Source organism: Psammomys obesus, unplaced genomic scaffold (assembly GCF_907164565.1).
Source record: "Psammomys obesus unplaced genomic scaffold, mPsaObe1.curated_primary_1811, whole genome shotgun sequence".
Classification (NCBI taxonomy): Eukaryota; Metazoa; Chordata; class Mammalia; order Rodentia; family Muridae; genus Psammomys; species Psammomys obesus.
The window spans coordinates 522,895-544,889 of record NW_026591598.1 but is presented as its reverse complement, the minus strand read 5'-3'; the positions used below and the strand labels follow the sequence as shown (position 1 = coordinate 544,889).

Below are 21,995 nucleotides of genomic sequence, written 5' to 3'. Positions count from 1 at the left end.
CATGTACCCCCCCCCCCCCAGAGGTGACACTCTGTTAAATGAAAACAGCAATCTATAACATCGAGTTGAGCCATTTCACACACTCACAAGACAAGCGTGATATGTTAGTTCTTTTGTTCTCTAGTTTAGGAATGTTCTGTCATGCCCCTAGCCTCCTTTCTGGAGACAGGGTTTTAGGTAGCCCAGCCCAAATTTAAACTGACCTTTTAGCTTCAGATCCTCCTGCCTCCACCTCCCAAGTACTGGGATTACACACCAATACCACCTGCCCAAATTTAAGGCTTCACGTATGATACACACTCAATTGAGCTACCGCTTCAGACCCAATAAATGCTCAATGTTTACCTTATTTTACAATACTAAGCCCTATTCTTTGATTTCTTTGGTATCAAGACACTTTACACTTAAAACTTAAAATCATTAAATATTTGCTTATTTTGCTTTATTATTTTTACATATATTCTCATATATAACAATCTCCTCATTATCTTTAATCACCTAAGTATAGTAGGCTCTCCACACTGATGGCTTCTATGTCTGTGGATTCAACCCATCAAATAAAAAATATTTTGGGGGAAAATTCTTTTGTACTGATCAAAGAATATACTTTTTCTATTCTACTATTCCCTAAATTTAGAGTTTAACTATTAGCAATCACATGACATTATATTAGGTATTTAAGTCACCAAAATATTTGAGTATTTTAAATAAGTGAACTGTGTAGGTCATTGCAAGAATTACACTATTACATATAAGTGACTTGAATGTTGTGCTTGGCACGTTTTTGTCAACTTGATACAAGCTAGAGTCATCTGAGAAAAGGGAACCTCAACTGAGAAGGTGCCTCCATTCAACTGGCCTGTGGCCTTGAGTCATCTTCTCCTTAGAAGTAACAAATGAGTACAAGAGTAAAAATATTCACACTCAAGACCATTTACCGCAAGACTTTGTTTTCCAGACTGAATAAAAAATAAGTCTGTTCTACCTGCTCAATTCATTAACTGATTAGTGAGAAATACACATTTCATCTTTCACTTATCATTTACACACACACGTGAACTCAAGGGTATGCATGAACCATGGCACACATGTGGAGGCCAGAAGATAACTTGCAGGGGTCAGTTCTTTCTCTGCACTATACAGATCCTGGGGATGGAATCCACAGCACTTCACTAGACCATACCTACATTTTTTAACAGGCATGTCAAGAACGCTCGGTTGAATTTTCATATTAAATGAATATCCAACAAAAAACCCAACTTCATCAGAACTTACCGGTGTATAACTATGTACACTTCCAACACTGTTCAAATTAACAGATGCCAAACTCTGGTCTGAGAGACTGTTGTTAAGGCTGCTTCGAGGGCTATCACTACCATCCTGATCAGTGTTGTATAGTGTTACCTGGAATGAAAGAAAAGGAATATACCTCAATACATAGCTCCTTCAATGAAGAGGATTGTAAAGTAGCATTACAAAACCACAACTGAGCCTACAGCAAGAAACAAAATGCCAGTGGCCTTTCCTTCAGCTTCTGTGTCAACTTCACGTTCAAATGTTAATTCCTTGTTCACCATGAAACAGTTTTCTTAGTACTCTCAATCTGAAGTACATGCCTATCTAAAACATAAACTAAATTTAGCAGGTGTAATTAATAAACATTTAATATCAGAAGGTAATAAAAAATCTATCACATGTAGTTTTATATATAGTGTATGCGTCAATATATGCATACAGTGTGCTCCCTTAGAAAACATCAGAGGCACCATTGTGTCTCTGATACTAAAAACACCTACTCACAAAACCATAGATATGTGACACAATTTTTTTTTAATTGGCATATCTGGCCTAGTAAAAATTATACCATAATTTTATTTTGTTCATTAATTTAAAATAGCCATTAATGCAACTACATGTTAACATTAAATTTTTCATTCCAGTAAACAAGTTAGGATGAAGAGTGATGTCCACATGTTTCTAACATCTTGAAGCCTGGCTGGATGGGAAACAGCAAGCATATAAGCACAGAAAACATGAAATTCTCATGTAACTGTCTTTGATACATCAAAACATGTCAAGTATCATGTTTTTAAAAACTTAAGTTACAATATGGAAGGAGAAACCATGGCAAATAACTTTATACTCAGTTAAAATCTACTGTTCTATCTTGTACTTTGTACTGACCATTTACCTACACATAATGTTATGGTACCATCTAGAAAATAATGACTTAAGTGACTGTCTAAGTGTTGACATATTTCACTATGTAACATAAAAAATAAATAAAACTGCACCTGTTGACCCCAACCTCACTAATGTCTGTCTTAAAGCTGGCAGAGTCATTGCAGTGGGGGCTCCTAAAATTCTAAGTGTTTCCTGTTTGTGTGAAAGCTCAGATTTTACAAGAACCAGCTAATGCTGGCTGTTTACCTCGAAACAGCAGAATCACTGTATTCATTACTAAAAAATTATTTGCCAATACTCAAACTTACACTATCAGTTGTTCTTTCGGGTGAAAACAGTAATCCATGAACACAGTAACTTCTAACTCAACCAAACAATGCTTTTCTTTGAGACACTGTACTCAGCATACAGAATTGTTTTACATTTTCCCCAAGAAATACTAAACAGACATGTGCTTTTTTAAAACTTTTTCCTGTTTTACCAAAGTAAGCCTAGTTTTTTAAGTTTTGTTTAGCTTGAGATCTGTGGCAGCAAAGAATTACTAGTACAGAGGGTGTCACTGCCGCAATTAAATACCAGTAGCTAAAGTTACCCACCTCTAGTTTTGGCGCGACAATGAAAATACAAATATATGCTACTGTGAAGGCAGTTCTGACCTCAACGAACTCACCACAAAGGACTGAGTTACTCTGACATCCACAGATAACACTACCTTAGTTTCCCCACTGCTGCTCCTCCTAACCGCCCATGTCAGAAGCCACTCTCATCTCCTGTTTCACTATATGGACATCTACCACTAACAGGCTTTCCCAAGTTAGAATCATTTATAGTTACTTTTTCAGAAAGCCTTGTTTCCTATTGCATTATTTGTTCTAAATATTACTGCCTTCCTCTGATTAAAAATATTTTTATTTGATTGAGAACTTTATAATTTAGACTTAAGATCTATCTAAAACTGATTTTTCTACACAGAAGATGATTTTTCCTTGTACACTTACTGAAGACATTGCTGGATTTTTTCAGTCTGTCTGGGCCTTATGTTAGTGCCACGGTTTCTTTATAGTAAGCTTTCTCTTGTTTAAATACTAAACCCTTATTTGTGTGTGTATGTGCACATATGCACTTGTGTGCACACGCAGGCCAGAGTACCACAGGAGCAAAGCTCAGCCATAACATCCACCTCTTTGTGACAGTGATTCTCACTAACCTAGAGTTTACCAACTAGGCTAGACTGCCTGGCCCCTGATGTAGGGATCCTCCTTTCTCCACGTCCTCAGTATGTGGGTTTCACACTGCCATGTTAAATGTCTTTACAAGGGTTCTCGCATTCACTCCGGCACTTGTCTTTGCAAGGCACTATGGTTTGAATATGAAATGTCCCCCACAGATTCACATGTTTGACACTAGGTTCCCAACCAGTAACGCCATTTGAGAAGGTTGTGAGGCCCTCGAGGGTGGGAACCTTGAAATTCTACAGTGTTGCACTCCTTCCTGTTCACATTCTCCTTTCTGAACTTGGACACAATGTGACCTGCTGCCATGACATCCCCCTCTAATGAGTGCAAACCCTCCCTCCTCTGTCACATGAATGAGCGAGTACCCACTACACAGGGCAAGTGCCTGACCAACCGAGTCATCTGCAGGCCCATTATTTTCTTTTTGGCCTTTTTTTTTTTTAAAGACAGGGTTTCTCTATGTAGTGGTGGCTGTCCTGGACTTGCTGTGTAGCCCAGGCTGGCCTTGAAGTCACAGAGATCCACCTGCCTCTGCCTCCTGAGTGCTAGGATGAAAGGCGTGCACCATCACTGCCTGGCTTTCACTAGCCCCTATTTGGCCATCTGACTCCCCACATTTCTCAGTTTGTCATTTATCTACATCTTTCCCTCCTCACCTTCCTTCCCCAAAAGCACACCAGGATTTTAACTAACAATAAATCAGCATCAACTGACTTCTTCACAACAGTCTTCTGCATAAAGACTGTATTTACTTAGTTACAGCTTTATTTTCTGTCAATCATAATTTAAAGTTTCATGTATAATTCATTTTTTATGTAATTCTAGGTACTTGTTATATTTTAATGCTAACTTAAATGTTTCTCTTAAAATCCCCTGGGCCACTGAGATATCTCAATGGGAAAAGGCATTTACTGCCAAGTATGATGGCCTGAGTTTAATCTCTAAAACCCCCATTGTGGAAGGAGAAAAACAGCTCTGGAAAGTTGTCCTCCAACCTCCACGCATGTGCAGTGTGGCCTATGTGCCCATCTTCCTCTTTACAGGTAATTAAAATTAAAAAAAAAAATCTGTCTGTGGTGGCTAGTGTATAACAACACAACTGATTTCCAAGACCAAATACTGACTCTCTATCAAGAGAGTTTCGCTAAATTTATTATTAAAACACTATGGTGTTATCTGTATATTCTTTTGTAAACACTATGGCTGTATCTGTACATTCTTTTGTATTTTCTACATAAACAGCCAACGTATCCATAAATGACAACTCAATAGTTTATTTTTCAAGGTGTCTTTTGGCTTCTCTGTGAACAGCATTTGTAACTATCTTAATCTCTCCTAGACTCGTTTCACCATCCATGTTATTTCTAGTCTGGTTGATAATTTTCTCCAATTATGGGTGGTTTGCTCCTTCCTACTTCTCTGCCTCCTGGTCCTTTCTGTGACTCTGAGGCCATCGTTAGGGCTGCAGGTATGCATCGCCACACCCAGCCGCTGCCTGGCACCTTCTCACCTCAGACATTATGACTTTCACCTTTTCCAAACTTGTTTTTGTGTCTTTTATAAATGTTCTCTGGCTTCTGATTTGTTGATTATTGTTATATAAAATACTTTCTACTTCACTGACTTTTCATTTTGTTACCGTCGTCCTTCACAGCATTTGTTTTGCCTGTTTCCAGATTAAATAATAATTAATATTTAACATTTGTGAATGAATCCTATAGTATATAACTGAAGCTATCTCTGTATATCTCACAAGCTTTGAAGTCACTTATATTTCATTGACTGGAAGTATTTTCTAATTTATATCACATTTCTTTGATCCATAAGGTAAGTCAGAAGCATACTTTTTAACTTAAACTCTGGAGGAACTTTCTGACTCATTTTTTGTTATGACTTCCAGTCCTAATTCCACTGTATTGGAAAATATGATCTGTATAGCATGCCTTCCAAATATTGCTGAGACTTTTTCTATGACTTAAAGATAAATTAACATCATCTGATTGATTTTGGTAACTACTCCATGGGTGCTCAAATGTATATTCTATAACTGGTTGGTACAACAATGGACATAATTTGGCTTTTCTAATTTGGGTTCAAATTCTACAATTCTAATGGAATTTTTTTGTTTGTTTGTAATCATAATAATAATTTTCTTGTTTTGAGTTTGGTCAGAAAGTTCTAACATATTTCTTCCTGGATTGTAATACCTTTAGCTGTCCATGTTTAGGCCCTCACTGTTGCTTAGATTAATGCAAAAGCTGTATTAGAGATTTCTGGTTTGAAACCAAACACTGCATCTGAAATTTTCAGTTTAGCTGCCCATGATTAGAGATGCTATTTAGATGTACAACTGCCTAGGCCCAATTCACAAAGATAGAGTAATCCAACTGTTAGGACTTCACTGAACTCCACCACATCAGGAAACATACACAAATACTTCCTTCCCCCTAAATGACAGTGATCATTCCAGACTGCCACACAGGAAGAAAAATTATTATATTCCACTATCAGTGTCCTTTCAAAATTGAAATTTGATTATGTCATGAATAAATTCTTGACAATCTTTGCCCTTCTACAAACAGATCCCATAGGTGCAATGATATATACATTTGCATGAGAAAAATGCAGGAGAGAAAAGCAGACACAGTGCAGACACCGGCTAGAAAGAGAAGAGCGCAAAAGCTACAGGGACAAGGCGAAAGCAAGAAGAGTGACGAGTGTGGTGAGCACGAGTTACAAGGATGACACAGTCTCAAGACATTTGTGGTCCATAGGACACAGAAATATCTTTGAAAGAAGAGGCATTTGCACTCTACTGTTACCTAATCTCCAGCATCACCAAAAATACAGCAGACTACCAAATGCGATTTCTGGGTACATTTCTAGATTTGAATATCACAAAACAGGCTGACCACCATTACCCTGAACTCTGTAAGGCTGTCAGAATTATGTAAAATGTTTGTTAGAATCTGTTTGACTGCTGTTGTCAACTTGATAGGATCTAGCAATCAGCCGGGAGATGGAGCCTCCCTGTATTTCTTTCTGAGTGATTATCCTGATTAGATGAACTGATGTGGGAGACCCACCTAACTGGGCAGGACCAGGCCCTGGGTGCAGATCCTACACTGCATAAAATGGAGAAATCAACTGACACACACCACTCTGCAATTCTGATTTACCTGCCATGATGGACTGTGAGCCAGGATAAATCCTGTCTCCCTCAAGTTATTTGTCAGAGTACTTTATAAAATAAATCAGCAAGGAAAAAAAAAAAGAAAAAAAAAAAAACACAAAACTTTGGAAAATTTGACAATTTTTTCAACTACATTTATGGAAAGCCAATCAAAATATCAAAACAAATTTTTAAATGAAAATACTATTCAGAAATTCTATCAACTGGAACTCGCAGAGTCAAAAATAAAAATTAGCACATAGCTTCTCAGTAAGCACCTTCCAATTTCTCCTGACAAGTAATTTCTTCTAATTGCTTTAATGTGTTATCATTATTCCTAGAAAAGTGGGGGAGGGCACTACTAGGGACTGAACCCACGTCTTAGACATGCTAGAAGAACACTGAGCTATCTATTTCTAGCTCCTTAAAAACTTCCTGTTTCATTTAGCTGTGTGTGTGTGTGTGTGTGTGTGTGTGTGTGTAAGGGAATCAGCTGAGCACAAGGAGGTCAGAAGATAACTTTAAGGAGTCAATTTTCTCCTTCCACTACATGGGTCTCAATTCAAGTACTGAACTCAATCCCTCAGGTTTGGCAGCAAGCACCTTTATCTACTGAGTTATCTTGCCAGCCCATACATTTTTTTTAAGACAAGGTCTACCTAAGTAGCCCGGGCTGGCCTAGACCTCACTCTAATGTGCAGACAGACCCTGAAGTTGCGATCCTCTAGCCAACTTCCTTTGTAGTTGTAATTACAGGACAGCCCCACCAGACCTGGTATTCATGCATACTTCAAAACATTCTAGATTCAAGTCTCAGGCCGTCACATACGGATTGAACAAATTTATATCATCTTTGAACGTCATCATACAGAACTACTGCCATCATAAAAGCAAACTAAATATATTACTCAAGGACATTTAAGAATGTTTAAAAAGTGGAATTACTTTGTTAGTCACAGTGTTGATTGCCAGAGTTGGAGAGGCACTTCCCGAAATAATACATTCCATTCCCAAAGAATCTGAATCTACGCTATATGGAGTTGAGGCCTAAAATACAAGAACAAAATAAACAATTATTAGCTCATATATTCAACAACTTGATGGGATTTTATAAAATTCTCCAATATCCAGTTTTGTGCTATTTAACATGAAAATAAGTAGCTATTAAAATCGCTTCTATATTCTTACTATATCCTGGCAGGCTACTGACCTAATCCTACCAAGTCTGCTGGTACAGCTACTCCCTTACAACTTCAGTGAGTCTCATGACAGGGGAAGGGTGGAGCTGGCCTAACAACCTTCCTTACTTCTCTTTTCAGCAAGTTATCTACTTGTAGCTGCAGGCTAGGAACTACCTTTCCCAGACTTATCTGCAGCTAGCTGTGGCCATGTGACTATGTCACAGTCAATGGAATGTTGAGTAATATGTACAACTTCTGTAGCATTTCTCTGAAAGGAACTTGCTTGCCTGCAATCTCTCTCCCTCACACTACGCACTGAAATATGCACATGGTGGGAACAGTCTTGTTTAGCCTGAAAGCTGAGTTGGGCAATAATTGAGAAACCCTGGAAAAACAAGACTAGGAAGAGTCTGGACAATTAAATGACTACATACAAGAGGACTGTGTATCCCTCTGATTCAATCTACACTTCTGTCTTCACCTGAGAAATACATCTCTCTTTCGTTTAATCCCTTCTCTTATGGTATTATTACTGCTTGCACAAAAAATGACAAAACAATATCCTAAATAATATGTCCAATGCACTGTTAAACATGAGTCTCCAAAACATACACAATGTTGTCTGCATTTAAAGAGGGTGTGTGTCTCAAAAATTCAACCTCTGTTAAAAATGAAAGGCAAATATGAATAACTTGTGACTATGGTGCCAGTTTCTCTAGCAAGAAATCTCACCCTCACAAAGCCACAACTGAACACAGACTTTGTTTTGAGACAGGAATTTTGTGTAGCCTTGGCTGTCCTGGATCTATAGACCAGGCTGGCCTTGAACTTAGAGATCCACCTGCCTCTGCTTTCCAAGTGCTGGGATTAAAGGCAGGTGCTACCACCACTACTGGTCAGCCCTGAGCACCAACTCTTAAAAGCTCATACTTGGGGCTAATGACATCATTTGATAATAGTAACTGTGCTTGCACAAGGCCCAAATTCCTGGACTTATCCTACCTACCAAAGCAACAGCAAACAATCTACAGATGTCCATCTAAGATTAAGATGTTGGGATGAATTACTAAAATGCTCATGAAATAAAACATTTGAACAAAAACAAGGAGTTCAATAACAAAATAAAACAATGAAAATAAATAAAATAAAAACTAGATTAATACTATTTGTGAAAGAAAAAAATTATCAGTATGATGAGCTTTATACAAGAACAGAAAAGAACGAGAGGAAGGGTTTATCAATACCAACAATCTAACCTGAACAATAAACAAAAACTAAAGAAAGCAGAGAGCTTCAGAAAGCTGTGTGACTCTTGAAAGGTCTAATCAGAGACTTTACCAAAATATTAGAACTGATACGTGCTCTTTATAAAGTAGGATACAAAAATATTAAAAACCAGTAGCTTTTCTATAATCCAATCATGAATTTTCATAAACTCATGAAAGCAATCCAATTTTTAACTCCCTCCCCACTGCAATATGTTAATCAAGCTAACCAAAGTGAAAAACTTTTACAACAAAAATTACAAAGTACTTTAGAAAAAAAAAGAAGGAAATACTAGAGACAGAAAGACCTGTTGCCTGAATAAGTGAAAAGAACACTGCTAAAATGTTCGTACTACCTAAGGTAAGTTATAAATTCAATGCAATGTTAATCAAAATACAAAATAGCATCCTTCACTGAACCAGAGGAGAAAACCAAACAAACCTAAAACTCATATGGAAACAAACAAATCCAACTCTAGCCAAACAAAGCAATTCTGAACAAAAAGAGCAAAGGATGAGATATCACAATACCTGATTTCATTACATACAATAGAGCCATAGTAACAAAACAGCACAGTACCAATATAATAACAGACCCTTGGGCCAATGGACCAGAACAGACAACCCAGAAATAAATTCACCCATCCTCAGTGTGCTGATTAACTTTGGTTTTCCCTATCAGCTTGAAACAAACTAGGGTCATCTGGGAAGAAAAAAAAACCTCTGTTGATAAATTCCGTCAATCAGACTGGCCTGCAGGTACTCCTGTGTACATTTTCTTAATTAATGACTAATGAAAGGGCCCAGCCCACTGTAGCCACAGCCAACTGGGCACATGGTCCTGAATGCCATAAAAGACAAACAAACAACAACAAACCAAACCACCAAAGCAAGACACAGAGAACAAGCCACTGAGCACCATCCCTCCTTCCATGGTTCCTGCTTGAGTTCCTGCCTTGGCTTCCCTCAGTGATGGACTGCGGTGGGGATGTGTAAGCCTAACAAATCCTTTCCTCTTCAAGTTGCCTTTGGTCATGGTCTTTCTCAAAGCAACAGAATGTAAACTAGAACAGAGAGCTAGCCAAATCTAAGCAAAGGTTTCCAAGTACATAGACCAAGTGCAGCTTCTTTAACAAAGTCAGAAAAACTGGATATCTGTATGTAGAACACTGAAACTGAAGACCAACAAACACCAACCCAGAATGGGTCAAAGGCCTTAATGTAAGACCTAAAACTGAAAATCCTAGAAGAAAATTATAGAAAACAATAATTAAGAAATGAAACAACATCAAACTAAAAAGCTTCTTTCTGCATAGCAAACAGAAGAGAATGACGAGATATCCATACAACACAAGAAAGTATCTGTCAACTGTTCGTCTGATGAGGGCTAGTATCTAAACAATTAGTCCAATGAAAAGGTAGTCAATGTTCTAAAAATATATTTCTCAAAAAAATTCATGAAAAAAAAAAAAAAGGTGTGTGTGGTGGCACACACCTTTAATCCCAGAGCTCAGGAGGCAGAGGCAGGAGGATCTCTGTGAATTCAAGGTCATCCTGGTCTACACAGCAAACTCTAGGCCAGCCAGAGTGCACAGATACCCTGCCTAACACAAAACAAAATGAATATATAAAAATGTTATGATTAGACATGAAAAATGAAAATTAAAGATATAAAATTCAGAATGCTACTTACCAAAACATAGAAATCAACAAATGATAAGATGTAATGAGAAAGGAATGCTTAACACAGTCAGCAGCAATGTAAATAAAGCCACTACAAAAAATCAGTATGAAGTTTCCTCAAAAAAATTAGGAGCTAGAGAGTTGACTCAAACATTTAAAACATTCTTTGTCCTTCCACAGGACTAGAGTTTGGTTCCCATGGCAGTTTACAACTGTTGGCTGTAAGCCTAGGTCCCAGGCTTGCATGTAATACAGACAAGAAAAACACAAAACAAAATAAATAAACCAGCTGGGCACAGTGGTGCACGCCTTTAATCCTGGCACTTGGGAGGCAGAATTCAGGCCAGCCTGGTCTACAAAGCAAATCCAGGACAGTCAGAGATACACAGAGAAAACCCCCGTCTCCAAAAAACCAAAAATAAAAATAAATAAATCTAAAAGCAATATTCAGAACCACATCACTCAGCTCTCTTACTCCTTGGTATACAACAATGAAGTCAACACACTATTATTTGCCCATATTCATCAAAGATATTAATCTGAGAGACAGCCATTGATAATTGTGGATAAATATAGTATGCCTGTAAGTGTGCACACATACACATGTATGTGTACAGATACACAAAATGGAGTATCTTTTAATCATGAAGAATGAAATCTTATCATCTGCAGGAAATGAAGGACATCATGTTAACTGAAATAAGGCAGAAGAAAGACAAGCGTAATGTTTACTGTCATATGTGGAAACTAAAACAAGCCCTTCCTTAAGTTGATTTTTCAATCTCAAGTAGAAGCGTGAGCAAATACAGGAGACTAAGTAAAAGGCTTAAGCAACTCATGCACTAGCAACTCATGATCCATGTACACATGGAAACACCACTGCAAACACCATTAATCAACACAATTAAAATGTAACTAGTTGGTATGATTTTGAGAAAGATAGAAGGGGACATGAAAAAAATTAATTGATGATTTGAACAGTTAGAAATCTAGCAAAAGACAAATCTGAAAATTTGAGCAGCTCAGTGAACTATAAGGACAAACTCAAAGGGAAAAGAAAATCATTATTTATATGCATCTGATTCTGAAAAATAAACACAGAAAGCATCCAAAGAAAAATATACTACATGCGGGGGGATATTCGTAGGAAAGTGACTTGTGGCTTGCTCCACAGATATGAAAGTATCACAGTGAAAAATCTCAAAACTCCAGCAAATTAATGTAAGCCAACCCATACTGTTTTATTAATGTAAACATTCAAAAAGGCAACACACTGATATGATAATGTGAATCCCAGTGCTTGGAAGGCTGATGCAAGGACTTTGAAGCCTGCCTAGGCTACAAAGCAAGAATTTATCCCAACACACCTATACATACATACACGCGTGATCAAAAAAAGAAAAGGACATTCTTTTCAGAGAGGGGGAAAATTCCTTTTATTGGTAAAAGACATACCTAAAAGTTCTTTTGCTCAAAGGGAAATAACATAGAGTCAACTTGGGACATTAAAGCACCAGAGGACTGGCTTTGGCTCAATTCACTAAAAATGGAAGATGATATAGAAGACTATTATTTTCCTCTTAAGTTTAAAAAAAATCATGCAAAAATTATAACACTGTCTGTATAAGAACTGTCAATGTATACAGATATTACAACAAGGGAGATTCGTGGTGGGAAAAGTTGCAAAGATGAAAAAGTACAATACTAAATAAACTCTGAGTATGAAATTATATTGTTTCTTTAAATAGAAATATATAAGCAGGTATAGTTAAAAAGTCAATACATAAATTAGCACAGAACACTAAAAAAACTAAAAAAAAAAAAAAAGATTTCAACAGAAACATACTATAGATTTATATACTAACCAAATAAATCAAATCTTTAGAAAATACTTCAATAAAAAAAGCAGCAAATGCCCAATAGGAACAAAAGGGCAAGACTCAGTGTGACTTACAAATGCAGTAACTTCTAACACAGTAAACAAAAGAAAAAGAGTTGGAGGGAAACTGTCAGACTTTGTAGATGATGTAAATATTCAGAGTGTATTCCAAGTCTTTAAAAAATGATCAATCACAAGTAACAAGATCACAGAGTAGGTTAACAAAAAAAAAAAAAAAATCAATTTTATATACTTATAACTGGAAAATGTTTAAAACTCAAATTATAATAGCATCAGGAAACAAAATATTCAGTATTACGTCTAACTGGAAATATACAAGTCCTTTATGCTGAAAACTAAAATCACCTCTGACAAAAAAAAGGGGGGAGAGCTGGAGAGATGGCTCAGAGGTTAAGAACACTGTCTTCTCTTCTAGAGGTCCTGAGTTCAATTCCCAGCAACCACATGGTGGCTCACAGCCATCTATAATGAGATCTGGTGACTTCTGGCATGCAGGTGTACATGAAGACAGAATATTATATACATGATAAATAAATAAATCTTTAAAAAAAATCTCTACTGGATGCAGAACTTAAACTTTCATGAGTTGGAATAAATGTCAAGATATAGTTTTTCAAAGCCAGGCATGGTGATAAATCCCAGCATTAAGGAAAGCAAAGACAGGCAGATTTTTGTTAGTTCAAGGCCAGCCAGGTCTACAAAGCAAGTCCAGGACAGCCAATACTATGGAGAGAAACCGTTTCGCCAAATAAAAAAAAATAGGCTTTTTTTTTTTTCAGATTAGAAAAATTTTTGAAAATGATGAAAATGTTCATTTAACAAAATCTATATAATAATTTCACAAACAGTACAAGTATCAAAACATTCAAGTTTTAAGACTTTATGCAATTAGCTATACACAAACTATCCATAAATAGAGTTAAAAAATCAAAATCCTGCCAGGCACAATGGCACACACCTGTAATCCCAGCACCTGGGAGGCAAAGGCAGGCAGAGTTAGAGGGCAGCCTGGTGTACTGAGTGAGTTCAGCACAGCCAATGCTACACAGAGAAACCCTATCTTGAAAAACAAAACAAAACAAAAAAACCACAAATATAAAACAAAAACAAACAACCAAACACACAAAATCCTACCCAGTTGTTTAAATAAGTTTCATGTACATGAAACCTTCCATTATGCGCAGGACCTGTTTAAAGCCCCTAGCAGATCTTATTTACAGTTATACATTAAAGACAACATGGAGTACCTCCCAAGTAGTGAACCGTGGGTATTCTCTCACAACATAAATATCTTGTATTCTGTAGCTAAGAGAGGAACGTGGGTGGCTCTGCTCACAGTTACCTTTCTTTCAAAGGCATCCTTACTCTTTTCTCAGACTCAAATGAGAAACTGAGTCACAATACCATGACAACAATGTTAATATAGACTATCCTGAGCCAGCAGCATGGCTCACCAGATAAAAAGTACTTGCCACATAAACCTGATGACCTGACTCAATTTTCAGACTCTGTGGTGGAAGGACAGTAAATCCAGCTATCCTCTGATCTTCACACACACAGTACCTGTCCTTGTACTTGTGTGCCCTGATACATTCATGCAAAATAATAAATGAGTGACTGTAAGAAAGATTATTCCTTTTTTGACTACCTGTCCACCTTCCAGTTCTTGCCTTATTCAAATGTCAATGATTCCTAACAGCACACAATTTAGATTTTTTTTCTTCACCAAAAAGTACTGTTTCAACTTCTTTTTTTTTTTTTTTCAAAATGAAAACAAATAAAAAAAAAACCTGGATAATTACAGATATTTTTTAAAGCCAAAATATTTTAAATAGCTCATATACTACTACTTGGCCTTTTTTTTCTTCAAATAATTTGTATGTTTTCGAGAATTTAAAACAAAACCATCCACAACAATTTCCCCTAAATGGTCATACAACTTTGCTCCCTGAAAGCTTATACTCCACTACTAACACGTTCTGTTCATTTCCTGCACCGCTCCCCACCCCAAAAAACCCTATCTTTATAACGGGTTATGAAGAAGACCCTGTCTCCAGCTTCCGCTTTAACTTCTGTAGTCCCGCTATTCCTTCCTTCTTGTATCATCTCAAGTATGTATCTACTTCAGAAGCATCACATTTATTTTTAGAATCTCAGAAGAAATTCTTTCCTAGACCTAATCAGTTGACAACTGACTTAAAGTTTACACACCAACAAAAAGATGATTACAAGCATGCACCACCACTCTTGGCTAAGGCTAAATATCTTAAATCATGAAGTTACAATTTAAAGGAAGTTTTCCCAATTAAAAGAATGACAAATTGTAACTTCATAATGTAACCTAAGTTCCTCATTTTTGTTCTGTAATAAACTAAATTAAGAAACTTTAGATTCACAAACATTACTAAAACAGAACATGAAGTAGGGGGGTTTCCTTAAATCCAATAGTTACTTAAAATGAAAAGTATTCTAACAAAAGCAAATATATACTACAAAACCTTCTAATGAAAAAGAGTACATACTTTACAATCAGCCCCATGAGTACTTCCAGATGAAAACTACAGAAAGAGTGATTGATCTGGGCAGGAGTTCTGACTTTGAAGAACATCCTCTTTGAGAATATTCACTGAGCAGTGTCTACGTGATGACGTGTACCCTACTGTCAGCCCATCTCCTCACATCAAGTTCCTCTCCCACACTGCCACCCAAGACAACCTGGGCCAAAATAAAGCATCAGTACTGAGAAACTATCATACATGTGGATGTCTTACTTTTGTAAAGTGAAAATTAGAAAGCACATTTATCAAGTACCACGTGTACATTGCACATGCAAGATCACCTGCTTCTCTGCCTTCAGTCTTGTGTTTTACACTCTGACTATACAACTGCCAGCAGTCTGGGCCTCTCAAAAGTAAACAAGGTTTCTCTAAGAGTAACAGAGTAAAGGGAAGGCCTGACACCCAAACACAGTGCACAGCTGCCAACCCAACTTCCAAAGAGATGAGTGGCAGAGAAAAGACCACACTCTCTCAGCTCCTCATCTTACCCACACAATCAGCTCGGTGATACCATGGATTAAACACTGCACACATTTCCCTTCCTTCAAACTTCTGGCAACAGATAGTAAATGTTTTGTGTTATACATATCCAGGCACGCAACCTCTCTTTTTAAACCCCGGTTCATTAAAAAGAAAATAAAACAAAACAAAACAAAAAACTGAGGACCCAAATTTCACATTTAATTTTACACAGTTGATGCCTGACTCCAACAAGAATGCCTACTGTGGCCATGCTCATGTGGCCCTAACTCAAACCTAGTCTGACCATGCTCATGTGGCCCTAACTCAAACCTAGTCTGAGATCCTGATTATTATTAGTTTTTTTAAAAGACAGTCTCACTGTATATAAAGCCTCAGTCCATTATCTTAAAGACTTAGAAATTATATTCCTTTACCAGCAACAGGCAGGCATATGTCAAATATATTTCCCCACACACTTACTCAGTTTTCTTCACATTACAATCTTTCTTCCTAATGTATTCTGCAAACATCTAATATATATTAGAGGCTGCATAAAATACTACTGCTAGAGATATGAAAACTTTGTTTGTCTTTAAGGGGAGATTAGTCCAGTGAAGGGACAATATAGGAAAAAATTAATGTATGTGTGATTTTACAAAAGAACTTCATAAAAATTCCACAACCACAAATGCAAACATAAGGAAAGGCTTTAATTAGTAGTAAACACCAGAAGCGAGTCCAATAGCAGAAGAGGATGAGTATGAACGGTTAGCTGAAATGCTACAACTGGAGAAAGGGTGAGGAGAGCTGAGGTGCAGTCAACATATGATGGCAGCTGCAGTGTTGACTCTATGTATTATTACACACACAGCTGAAATATTAACCAAAGGTCTTTCTCTCTTTCAATACTGTAAATTAGCTGTAACCATGGATTCATACCAACACAGGCACACAGACTATATACAAAGTAACCCCTACAGGGTTAAAGTAGGAGAAAGTACTCCTTGGACAATGAAGAAAAGTTGATGTAACCAGGTAGAGCATCTGTGAAATGGCTGTTATTTAAAATCAATCCTCAGTGTTGGAAGTGCAGAGCAAAGCTACCAGACTAAGGCTCAGAAGCCTAGAGTGTGAGTTGAGTCTCACACAGGAGGTATGTCCTAATAGAGCAAAACCTTCAAGCAATTCCTAAACTGCCTTCCCTTGCTCCAACTGTGAAGATCAAACAAAATGGGCCTGAGAAGTGCTGTGGAAATGCACAACACTATAAAACAAAATCTTACTTTGCATGTGATTGCACTTCCTCTACTGGAAATGAACTAGTAAGAGTCTACATTTTTTATATGCTCAACACTCATGAATCATGATAATGAGCTTTACCCGTTCTACAGATCGTGCCCTCTTCTTTGGCCGAGTAGGCAGTGTATCTTCCTTCGGATTGGTGTCTATTGCCCAGTAAGAACCCTAAAGATAAAGAAATAAATAATATTAATTGTATATTACAGTAAACCTTTAAACATTTAAAGAAATATTTATAATCTATTCCAAACCCAAACATTTTGAAACTGTAACAGACAAAAAGTATAGGAAGAAACATGGCTGCTCGTTTGTGTTGGTGGCCCCAGGCGCTGAGCATCAGGCCTCACCTGCCAGGAAAGGGTCCCTGTCTCCAGCCCAAAATTAAGTTACCCAAATGGGCCTCATCCTTGTGGTCCTCCTGCTTCAGCCTCATGAACAGCTGTGATTATAGGTATGTACAACTGTGCCCAGCAAAACTCTAGTTTTAAAATGAGAAAAAGGAAGCTCACAGCTGAATTATTAGAGAAACACTCCTATAGGTCTCAGGCTGAGGGCTCTTGCCACAACTGAATCAAGAGAAAACCAACAGCCAACTGTGTTTTTAGTATGTGACTCATTCTTAATTATTTTTAATTTAAAAATGGAGGGTGAGTATGCGGGTGTGCATTCACAAGCACACACAAGTGGCCAACGTACCACATCAGCTGTCTCCTCTATCATGCTTTACCTTGAGACAGGCTTCTCACTGACCTAGAAGCTCAGTACTTCACATGGGTAAGCTGGCTGGCTGTGGGCACTCTACATCTGCCTGTCTCCATCCCTCAATGGTGAGGTTACAAGAACATGCAACCATACCAGCTTTGTCTATGGTGGTTGGAATTTGCACTCAGGCCCTCATGCTTGCAGATCAAGCACTATCACCTCCTAGCTTCCCTGGCACTGTAACAGATTCTCAATAATTGTTACTGATATGAGACTTACACCTAACAGTATTTTACAGTTAAAGATACTCTACTCTCCATAGTCCAGAAATCCACAAATCTAAATGTAAGAAGAAAAAACTATAAAGACAACTGCTTGAACACATTCTGTCTACATAAGGATATCCTGAGGTCTTCACATAAACCTTTTATTGCTGAGGGAAAATTCCACTGATCATAATTTTCTCTTTTTCATACAGCAAAAATTTCAAGCAGCAAACTTTTAGTTAAGGAGTTGGGGTCTGTATTCATGAATATTGGTTTACAGTCTCTCCTCATCTCCTCTTTGTGTGACTTTACTGCCACTGCAATGATGACCTCATGAAATAAGCTGGAAACTGCTTCTCCCGTGAGTGTAGGTGTGTGTATTTTTACACATATATATATGTAAAAATGTGTAGGGCGGGTATTACTTTTTCCTAAAGTCTCACTTTCTAGTCTCACTGCTTTTGATTTGTTCATATCATTGTCCTCATCATCAAGATATATCCAGGTTCACCTTTGTCCAGGCTGGCCTTAAGCTTGCAATCCTCCTGCCTCAGCCTCCTGAGCATCTGGGATCACAGGCCTGCACCACCAGACCTGACTCAGATTACCACTCTTTATTATTTTCCTGCTTTACAATCTATTTTTACATTTTGTTGGGGAGATGCACACTAGAGCACTCCCGAAGGGTCACAGAGAAGACTTGTGGGAGCCGGTTCTCTCCTTCTATCATGTGAAACTGAACTCAAGTTGCCAGGCTTTGTGTAAACACTCTAACCTGATCTTGCCAGCTCTATTCTCATCTCTCTTCATAAAGCACTTAAAGCTATAAGCATCTTTCAAAATAATGCCTTAGCTAAGTCTCAGAATGGTCAGTTCTATTATCATTCAGTCCAAAATAGTTTTCCAATATTTTCTGTCATTTCTGTTCTGACCAGAGATATTTTTTAAATGTTTAATTTCTAATTTTACTTTCTTCCTTGTTCCTCTATTGTGCCCCTTTAGAGATCTACTAACGCTTGGTTTTATGGCCTACCTTCAAGAGCATTCCCACACGCATCAGCAAAGAAATTATTCCTGACACAGACAGGTGTGAGTTCAGATCCTTGCTGCTTTTCTGTCTTGTTATTCAATTACTTGCTCAGAAATCCATTAAGTTCGCTGGCAGTAACTGTGGGTTTGCCTACTTCTCTTTTTTATTTCTGAAGGTTTCTGACTTCAGCTTTTTAAAAGAACTGGTTTTAGACACATTTCTAATTTTTAGATATTCCTGATACACCAACCTACTCTCTTCTGCTATCTTCAATGTGCCAGGCAATGAAGTTTTCACTTTAGATAATTAACTTTTCAGCTCTACACTTTCTATTTGCTCAGAATTATATGAATGTATTTTATCTTAACTACCAAGCAGGGAGGATGCTTTTAAGGGGCTGACACCAGGACCTCATATGTGCTCTACCAACAGTGAAAATACAGACGGACGCATGTTTCTTTTGAAATTTATGTCTCCTCAATTAGGTCATTTATTCCTTCTACTTGATTTAGTAGTAAATAAGATATTTTCACATTTTACTTTAGTCATATCATTGCCTCTCATCTTTTTAAGCAAGTGGACCAGGAGATTATTCAGAGTTGATTTCTAACCTACTTTAATATTTTGAGAGTCCTAAGTTACAGTAAGATCATGTACTGATCCATAACCTTTATTCAAATTCCTGATATAGTCAGATTATAAAACAAACTATCACAACTTTACTTCCAAATGTACCCAGAAAATTAGTATTACAGTTTACCATGAACTTTTCTGTATAGTTATAAAATTTTAAATATTATTTTACAAATAATAACGCACAGTAGAAACAACCCTGAAATGCTTTGTATGGCCTATTCAGATTAAGAAAATTTGTTAAGTACAGAAAATAAATAAATGGTTGCCAGGAACCTAAACTGAGAGGGGGGGGGGGGAGAGAACACACATTAATAGACACTGTTGTCTTTTCAAGGTGATGAAATGGAAATGTCCTAGAGTTCAGCTTCACAAATAAGGGAATGGTATACAAGTCACATCTAAAGGAAAATGTGTATCTGCAGGGAGGTATTGTGGTTTCAATGAGAACAGCTCCCACACGCTCTTGTTTGGGAAGGTTTAGGAGATGTGGCCTTGCCGGAGGAGGAGGTAGACTTTGAGGTTCCACACCAGATCAGGATATAAAGCTCTCAGCTACTCTTCCAGTGCTATGCCAGTCTGTTTCCCACCACAACTATCATGGACTAACCCTCTAAAACTAAAGCCAAGCCCCCAATTGAATGCTTCCTTTTGTAAGAGTTACCTTTGTCATGACCTTCACGTCAACACAATAGTAACTAAGACAGGGAAAAAGGAATTAAAAGGCCTCTAACCTAATACTAGTTATGCATGACATAGCCAACTCACTGTCAGAAAACAGTCAGTGGTACCGCCTGGAAGGAATTCCTATCTCCTGGTTTCTGGTTGAGTTCTAGCTTTCCTTTAGACTATGCTAACCACTAGAGTTCTTGCTCAGAGTTTTATTTTAGCTTGTGTACCTGTACATGTGTGTGTGCACCATGTGTAAGCAGCTCCCAGAGACAAGAGGAGAGTGTCAGATATCCGAGGACTAGATTTACAAGTGGTAGTGAGCTGTCCAATGTGGGTTCTGAAACACAAGAGGGTTTGCCACACATACTGAATGCCTTGACCCAGCATCTCTCTCTCTCTCTCTCTCTCACACACACACCAACTTAAAGAATAACTTACAAAAGCACAATTAAAAGAACCACACATAAATATTAACTTGAAATGAATCATGAATGTAAATGTAAAGCATCAAACTTACAGAATAAATGAAAAAAATCTTTAGGTACCATTTGACTGGAGAGCACACAAAAATCACTAAATAGTAAATTAAAAATAAATTCTATTTCATTAACATTTAACATGACTATTCTTTTTACAGCATAATTTAAAAATAAAAAGGCAAACCTCAGTCTGAAAAAATATTGTCACAACATAAATATACCAAAAGATCTCCATGCGGAACACATGCATACACACACACATACAAGCACACACACACAAGCGCACACACACAACTGGAGTGAGAGTTCTGGTTTCTTTAAAAAAATTAATGTTTTTATTTTAATCCCAGGTGTGGGATAAGAGGCCTCGTCACAGCATGTGATTATGATTTGCCTTGTGCACTAGCAAGGGTGTGGTTTTTCCAGTTACAGATAAGTTTAATTCTGGGAACTCTGGAGAAGATATTCCAGAGCCCCAAGACAGGAGGAAGAGTGGAGGCACTCTGAAGAAGGCAGCTGCTACTCCTCCCTTGTTGTTCCTGATTGCTGTTGCTACAGTTTGATGAGAAGTTGGGGATATCCTGTTGGCAAAAATCAATCCTGCCTCAAGGAACTCAATGTCCCTAGTCAGCAGGAAGTAACCTATGGAGGTCTTCTCCCCTGTCCCCTTAACCTTCTTTCTCTCCTACCTAGTGATGGGTGGCTAAAAAGGATTAGAGTGGAATAACGGCTGGAAGGGAGATAGAGGCATAAGAACACAATAAAATATATTTTAAAAATATGTCAGCAAACAACATTTTAAAAAAGATTTAAGAGAACCTTCAGAAAAGATATGAACATGTCTCTGACGAACTACAAGTGGGAAGCCTCCGGCACTGCTGTAAGAAATTAAAGTAGCATAGCCACAGGAAGAACAACACGCATCATCTCTCACTTACCCAGCAGCCTGGCAATCCTTCCACTCATTAGCCAAGAGGACTCAAAGAAAACATGTAGACGATTCCTAGTAGTTTTTAAATAACAGTCCCAAACTAAAAAGACCCCAACTTGTCTAATAATAAATGAATAAACTACTTTTACATATTCAAAAATTAGAACATGAGTCAATAAAAAGCCACCGATGGTGAAAAGCAGCCAGCCCTGTCAGTGTGAAAGCATACACACTCATATGCCTGACAATGCCATTTCTGAAAGTTCCCTTATATGAAAAGAATCCTATGAAGAACTCAAAGATCTAAAACTAGGTGTGACCAGATTTCATCTGGAATCAAAAT

The 21,995-nt window shown here is 37.5% G+C and overlaps 1 protein-coding gene across 3 annotated transcripts in view; it reads right to left on the bottom strand.

The window, feature by feature from the left end:
• Foxj3 (forkhead box J3) overlaps positions 1-21,995 on the bottom strand; it is a 92,050-nt gene that overhangs the window by 10,903 nt on the left and 59,152 nt on the right. For 2 of the 3 annotated variants that reach the window (XM_055611010.1, XM_055611011.1), the window contains 3 exons: positions 17,021-17,104; positions 7,537-7,638; positions 1,276-1,404 (listed from right to left, as the gene is read on the bottom strand). In XM_055611010.1, the coding sequence (XP_055466985.1) occupies positions 1,276-1,404; positions 7,537-7,638; positions 17,021-17,104 (315 nt within the window). The remainder of the gene's footprint in view (positions 1-1,275; positions 1,405-7,536; positions 7,639-17,020; positions 17,105-21,995) is intronic. The other variant, XM_055611012.1, reaches the window with a different exon arrangement.